Source organism: Musca autumnalis, unplaced genomic scaffold (assembly GCF_047663935.1).
Source record: "Musca autumnalis isolate F117 unplaced genomic scaffold, ASM4766393v1 scaffold_1, whole genome shotgun sequence".
Classification (NCBI taxonomy): Eukaryota; Metazoa; Arthropoda; class Insecta; order Diptera; family Muscidae; genus Musca; species Musca autumnalis.
The window spans coordinates 272,534,486-272,542,472 of record NW_027411644.1 but is presented as its reverse complement, the minus strand read 5'-3'; the positions used below and the strand labels follow the sequence as shown (position 1 = coordinate 272,542,472).

At 36.7% G+C, this 7,987-nt stretch overlaps 1 protein-coding gene across 1 annotated transcript; it reads left to right on the top strand.

Annotated features, from left to right (window-relative positions):
- Positions 1–7,011: 7,011 nt before the first annotated feature.
- Positions 7,012–7,719, top strand: LOC141391935 (uncharacterized). Its single transcript, XM_073964696.1, has one exon. The coding sequence runs from the start codon at positions 7,012–7,014 to the stop codon at positions 7,717–7,719; it is 708 nt and encodes a 235-aa protein (XP_073820797.1).
- Positions 7,720–7,987: the final 268 nt, after the last annotated feature.

Genomic DNA, 7,987 nt, shown 5'->3' with positions numbered 1-7,987 from the left:
TATTTTCCAATAATAAGTTTTTCTCTTTTGTTATTGCTATAATATGCAATTTATTTACCCAATCTCTATAAATTTGGTATCATATTTTTTTACGCATTGTCTAGATTCCGCAAATATTTTGTAGTTTATTTTTTTTAGGGTTTGTACGGACTCTGGGACAGGATAATTGGATTTACTTCAAAATTTTTTTTATTTTTTGTTGATTTTTCGCGAAACTAATAATAAATTTAATAACTATTTAAACATCTACGAACAGATATGGAACGCCGTTAACGATTTATGCATACATTTTCTCATAACAACAAATAAGATATTTTTAAATATTTTTTCTTTATATGAGAATAAAAACCGCTATAACTTTTGCGCGCATCGTCCAATTTTGTAAACTCGAACAAATTTGAAAGCAGAATTTTTTTCTTAACCTCTATGCCAAAAATTGTAGATGTGCTCGCAAAACAATTTTTTAATTTTTTTCAAATGGAATTGCAAAGGATTTTTGGTTTTCGCCATATGCATTTTCCACTATATTTCTCTATAATAAAAAAATTAACCTTAAGGACTATACAATTGTGTATATTAAAAACCTTATTATTTACCCATTGCTAGTTTAAAGGTGCTAATGTAGACACGTTTTGTTAGTAGTTATTCCTGTTTAGTCCGGTCAAAATAGACATTGAAATAGCAAAAATTCCCACAGAGCTGAATTTTGGTGGAGAGCTAGGGTTTGCCATTAGAAGCAATGTCCTAAAAGCCCCATCGATCCCATGTGTGCAAAAAAAAATATTCGGGGTAAAAGGTCAAAATTTAAGGGTTTTTAGGTTTTCGGATTTATTTTTTGAAAACGGTTGATCTAATCAAAAAGTGACTAAAGTAAATATTGTAGACAGGAAAATTATCTACAAGTTTGACTTTCATAATTTTTTTCCTAGGAGGAACCATTCTTGAGATATAGCTGTTCTAAAAAACACATGATTTTTATGCACTTATAAGGGAAATATGCACATATTCAGACGAACCGGCTAAAATAAGCGAAGTAATCGGGTCTGTCCACCAAAAAATATATATTTTCTTGAAGAGCGAAATTATAGCTATCTTCTAAAAAATCCAACAAAATCGGAGCGTGTTTAGTAGAGTTATTCAGTGTTAGAGTCATTTTATGCGAAAATAGCCCATTTAACCCACATGTATAATCTATATATATAACTCTCCGATTTTTTTCAAGTTTTGTCCGAAGGTAGGGTTTGTTGCGCTGATTACGGAAATGTATAATTTTCAACGGTTGCGGATCCGGTTCGCCGGTTATTCGAAAAGCCAAATTTAAAAACCGGGTTAGACCCGGTTCTACTGAACCGATTACTGCAAATTATATATCGTTTGAAAGCTTACGGAAGTATCTAATACATAGTGCCGTTACTTTAACCGGTTCGCCTTATAATGTACTTACGCGGCTAATTCTTTACTTGACCTTTAGATTGCGATATGTCGAAAATGGTAAGTCTTTTTTAAGGATCATAAAGACCACTCTTGTAGACAATTATTGAATCTACAACTTTTACTTTAGCCGGCTTTTGCTAAGTCTTACCGTTTTTGAGAAAAATTAAAAAAACTGAATAATGCCTCCAAAAATTACCTGTGACCCCGAATAACTTGTTTTGCGCACATGGGATCGATGGGGACTTTTAGGACGTTGCTTCTAATGGCTAACCCTAGCTCTCCACCAAAATTCAGCTTTGTGGGAATTTTTGCTATTTCCCCGTTATATGCATGTCTATTTTGACCGGACTATGTTATGTTGTGATGACTTTGTGAAAGCTTACAAATACGTATGTATGCCTGAAGGTATGTTTCCTGATAATAACCGGGTGAATGTCAATAACAATTATCAAGATGGAAAGAAACAAAGTAAAAGAAGACATTTGGTAATGACAGGAATATGGATTTGCTACGTTTTCGAGTTCGATGTTGTGTGAGGACATTGACATGCTGACGTTTTTCTGATATCTATGTGCGTACCTGTTGGATATTAGCTTGATTTGTTATTACTGTTTATAAGTACGTGATACTTTCGATAATATAAATAAATTATGGAATATTTCCATATGTCATCATCTCACGATTAGGTCACGGATTGTAACAAAAGAAAATGAATAAACAAATGTCCATTTATTTTACTTCAATTTTACTATGTATGTCTATATTGTTGTTGGTCACGTAGATGAGTACCCAGCAATGGTCTTGTTTGGCTTGTTTTTATCGCATAAAAACAAGTATTTTATGGAAACAATACTTAATCGTCCAAGTCTTAAGAAATTCAAAGGCCAGCTTTGTGAATTCGATATGAGAGCCAATATCTCTTGATCCATAAGATATACACTCATGTGCCATGTGTTAGCCACACAATCCATGCAATTTGTATGATGGTATAGAATTCCATTTGAAAGGTAGATGCCAAATCATCCTGTTCTCGTATGCAGAGGAGTCGGTGTGAACCCGGTATAGTTCCATCCCTGCGTACGGGAACGGTTGGCGGTACCAGCACTGACATCATCTGTGTACTTTCATTCTCTCCCTCTTCAGTATGCATTTTTTCCTTTTTTTTTTGTTCTCGAATTAAATGGAGAGTTGAAGTAAATCGTTTTTTTTTGTTTTTTTGAAGTGGTTTAGTTAGAAGACAGTCAAACAAAAGAAAAGAAAAACCCAAAAACCAAACATTGTAAACCATCCAATTAGCAGTGAAACACAAAAAAAAGAAATATATTAGCTTGCGTGGTTACAGCATAGAATTAAATCAAATAATCTTAATCCTTACTTAAACCTAAATAAAAAAAGGAATGAAATAAAATAAATAAATATCGTACCGAATAAAACGAAAATCACGGTGTTCTTTTTATTGGCAAATAGACGTCAGACACCCCCATTTAGGTTACTGTCCCCGCAAGGCTAGTATTCCGTTCGGTTTCCAAGTGGATTTGTTCTTTAACCTACACTCGGTCCCATTGCTTCAGTCATATGATCGGATTGTGCCTCTGTCTCAAGTGGACTGTCTAGACCCCGCGTCTGTGAATATCATCAGTGGTGTTGTGCGTACAGGTCTCGTGTGGAATCTTGAATCGGTTCGGATATCGGTAGTGCCAGTGAAAGGTGTTGGCAATAGGCCAAAACATATGGTCCTTATCGAACCTCGGAATAACCAAGCGACGTAATAATTTTGACCAGTTCAAGGTATGTTCGAGGCATGCATATATTTGTGGAATATCTAAAACCCCACTATCCCCCGCATCCAAGATAACCTGCTCCTCTATCCTTCAAAAACTATCCCTTAGTTGCCTAAAGCGACGTTGCCAAATTTCGGAAAGAATCAAATAAGTTCAAATAAAGAAATAATAATAAATAGCTACCGCTACCAACTGATCATTGTTGTTGTTGCGGTAGGTAAGACTTTTACTTACATCAGAAAAAGAAGAGATAACAAAACGAAAAGAAAGAAGTATTGGCGCCAAAAAACACACAAACCAAAAGTGTTGGGTTATCACTTGGTGCAATCTCTTTGAACTAACTGATTCTCTGCCTCTGCCGGTAACTACTGCATACAAACGTACATTGAAGAGTATTTTATTAAATTGTTATGATCTCTTCAAATAACCACACCTCTTCCGTATGGTGATTAATGAAGAGAAAGCAAAAAAAAATTAGAAAAGCAACACAGTGGTGTGAATGTAAGTCTTTTGGCAAATGTTTATAATAAATATCAACTGTCTCGAAAATCAAATGCTACAATTAAAATACATACTAACATACGTAAACAGAGTGCTCAATACATTTTACTATTATTCTGTTGATACGAACAGAAAATTTATGTGTTTGCATATGGATGCAAATTGCCGTAAAAGCAAATCAAACTTATTTTCTCCTGGCTTATAAGAAGTGTTGATTGCAAAATTGTCAAAATTTTCTCTTATGTATATCGGGCATCCATAATCTGTCTCAAAAACCTTCCCCTATTTTGTGTGTGTTTTGAAAAGAAAATTGTGATACCAATTGCCGTGTTGATAGAAGAGATACACATAGATTGCGACAGCATACAAATTGTACCAAATGAAGAGAACCTTGTAGCAATAACAAAAAATGAGTTGTCCCAAGGAGGGAAGTTAAAGACTACACAAATAAAAACAAAGAGCAAAACACTTTCGTCTACCCATGCACATTAGATAAAACATAGGCACAGTGAAATGGTTATCTGTCTTTCTCGACTAGAAAGACAATTTGTTCATTGACGTGTTGTTAATATTCACTTTGGCGAACATTTCATGAAAGTCTTTTGTTGTGCACAGTGGCGAAGAGGGAAATAAATTGAAAATTTTACATACATGTTTAAACATTTTTTATTGAAACAAATAACAACCTTATGGAAAATTTAATCGCTTTCGTCTATAAAAATTGTTGATCTCACCATCATTTTTAATATTTATTGTCTGTCTCGGCTGTGGAGGAAAATTTCACTCTTTATGGTTTTAGTGACGTATCGCTGCAATATAACCCAAATCCGTTTGTATCGTGAAACATTGGGACAGGGCTTAAGAGAAGATTTAGTTGGGCAAGCTTCACAGTACATATTCTGTATAAAAATCTGGATTTCTGTCACAAGTTGGGGTACAATTACGTTCTGCTAAGTAAATTTCTGCTCTCTACTATACGAAGAATTCTTCAAAATCAAAATTAATTAAAGACGAGTTAACAAATTGAAAATTTCTTTTCCTATTTTTTAAACAAAACAAAATTGGAAAAAGTTATCCTTTCAATCAATATCAATATTATCAATAAACTACGTCAAAAACGGTCCCTTTCGTCGGCTCGGCGACGCATTATTATTTATTTTTATTGCGAAAATATAATATTTGTATAACTGACCCGAACGTCATGGGTGCATTAGAAGAGTTTTTGTTTCAGTGCGAAGAGATTATTTCGTACGCGAAACAACTAGAAGAGACAAATTTGATGGAATATAATGTTCTGTCCCTGGAGGCAGAAAAGAACGAATTCGAAAGTTTGTGGGTAGAGTGGAAATCTGTCTACAAAAAATGTATTTCCAACCCCGACCAACAAAAAAAAGACAAACAGACTATAAAACAAAAAAAAGCTGAGACACATAAGAGTTATATGAAATGTCTCACTCTTATTGGAAATACCAGGGATAGTTTAAAGGCCTCGTCCTCAAAAGTTTCTCAAAAATTTAGCTCATCCATTTCTGTCCCATCATGTGATACAGAGGTATTTCATGGAGACTATTTAAGTTGGCCCAGTTTTAGGGATTTATTTACCGCTATATATGTAAGCAACGAAAAGCTCAGCCAAGTTGAAAAACTGTACCACCTGTTCCAAAAGACCAGTGGGGAAGCTAAGCAAATCATTCAACACATACCACTTACTGATGAGGGGTTTGAGATTGCGTGGGAAAACCTCAAAAATCAGTACGAAAACAAACGAATACTCATTAACAATCAGTTGCGTACGATTTTTAACCTGCCCCAATGTTCCCAAGAGTCTGCAAGTGCTCTAAAAAAGTTGCTGAGAGATATAAATAATGCCATATCCATTCTAAAATTATACAAGATAGACATAAGTTCATGGGACCCCATCTTTGTGTTCCAATGCTCTTCAAAATTACCGAAATTAACCTTGTCCCTATGGGAGCAATCGATTGCCAAGAATACGGAAATGCCTCCTTGGGAAGAGCTTAATACATTTTTGACTGAACGATTTCAAGCTCTAGAGAGCGTTTCGGACATATATGGTCCGCAAAGCTCGAGATCCTCACTGCCCCAACAGCAAATAAAATCCCACAATTTTGACCGTTCAAAGAATTTTAGAGTCCACCACACAAAGGTCAACAGTCAGAAATGCAACCTGTGCAAGGGAAACCACGTGCTCCGCTCTTGCCCAAAATTTTTGAGTATGGACTTCAAAAATAGGTTGTCCATCGTAAAACGCGATAAGCACTGCATCAATTGCTTATCAAAAGGTCACATGGTGGCGAATTGTACGAGCCAGATAACTTGTTTAGAGTGCAATTCAAAGCACCACTCGCTTTTGCATAAAGCAAATATGTCCCAACACGGAGAGAATACGTCAAGGGAACTGAGAAAAGTGTCTCAGTCTTCTCAAACACACAACGTACAGTCCACCAATTTGCCCCCATCTTCCGAGAATATTCGAAATTTCCACACGTCTGTGGCAAACAAGACAATGCTAGCCACTGCTTGGGTGACAATTGTCAGAAATGGTACGGCTCATAAAGTCAGAGCTCTAATAGATCCATGTTCGGATGACTCTTTCGTGTCAGCGCGGGTACAAAAATGGTTGAAGCTGCCAACTATGCCGATTGCGGCAGAAATTAGTGGTCTTGGCGGCGAATGTCTAACAAGATGTTCGAAAATAGCCATTTTTAAGATATCGTCTATAGTAAATCCTAGTTTTTCATTGGAAATTGATGCTCTAGTTGTCCCTGATGTCACAGGAAATGTCCCAAGTCATTCTTTCAACATGGTAGATAGGAAAGAATTGCCAAATTTGAGATTTGCGGACCCTGATTTTTACAAAAGTGCCCCAATTGATATCCTCATAGGAGGAAACTTATACCCTGTGATTTTACTCGGCGGAGTAGAACATGGCATACTGGGGACATTGGTAGCCCAGGAAACAGTCTTCGGTTGGATTGTGACTGGCCCCACAAACAATACTGTATCAAGACGAACAATCAGAGCATCTCATTGCACACGAGTCTCTATAAACAAACAACTAGCCCGATTCTGGGAGATTGAGGAAATACCAACCAAACCAACTGTCTCTGAGGAGGAGAAGATTTGTGAGGACATATATAAAGCCTCAGTTAAAAGGGATACAGAGGGAAGATACATGGTTGATTTACCGTTTAAATCTGGAACACCAACAAAATCAATTCTCGGTTCCAACAGGTACGTGGCACTTTGCCAGTATTTAAGAAACGAGCAGACAATGAGTAAGAAGCCGGAACTTAAATCGATGTATGATGACGTCATACAAGAGTATCTGTCCCTGGGACATTTGGAATTAGTTGAAACGACGATGTCTTATACTGAACCTTGCTTTTATTTGCCCCATCACGGGGTATATAAACCTGAGAGTGCCACTACAAAACTTCGAGTAGTTTTTAATGGCTCATGCCCTACGGCAACTGGCAAAAGTCTCAACGACTTATTACATGTAGGCCCAGTATTACAGAAAGATATAATATCATTGATTCTGAATTGGCGCATGTACAGATATGTCTTTAATGCTGACATATCGAAAATGTACCGGCAAATTTTAATTAATCCCAATCAATCGAATTTCCAACGAATCGTTTACCGCTCATCCCCCGATGAAGAAATAAAAGACTATCGATTAAAAACGGTGACATTCGGTCTCAATTGTGCCCCGTATCTAGCACTACGAACATTGTTACAACTGGCCCAAGATGAGGAATATAGGTTCCCCATGGGAGCAAAGATACTTAAAGATAATATGTATGTTGACGATGCCTTAGTGGGCATACATTCCATTCCAGAAGGAATAGCAGCAAAGCATCAACTTATACAGATTCTTAAAACCGCAGGGTTCCAACTACGAAAATGGACATCCAATAGTAAGGACATAATCGAAGATCTGCCCCGAGACCATCTTCTCAATGGGGGAATTCCTTGATTTCGATAGTAAAAGCATGGCGAAAACGTTAGGAATTAGGTGGAATGCGGCCACGGACACATTTTACTTCGTAACGGAAAATATAAGCAACAAAAGTTCGTTTACGAAGAGAGAAGTCCTTTCGGTGATTGCCCGACTTTTTGACCCTTTGGGGTGGCTGGCGCCTGTCGTTATAACAGCAAAAATTTTCATGCAGCAGCTGTGGCTGGATGAAATACAGTGGGATGATGAGTTAAGACCGGTTTCTCTTATGAAATGGAAATTATTT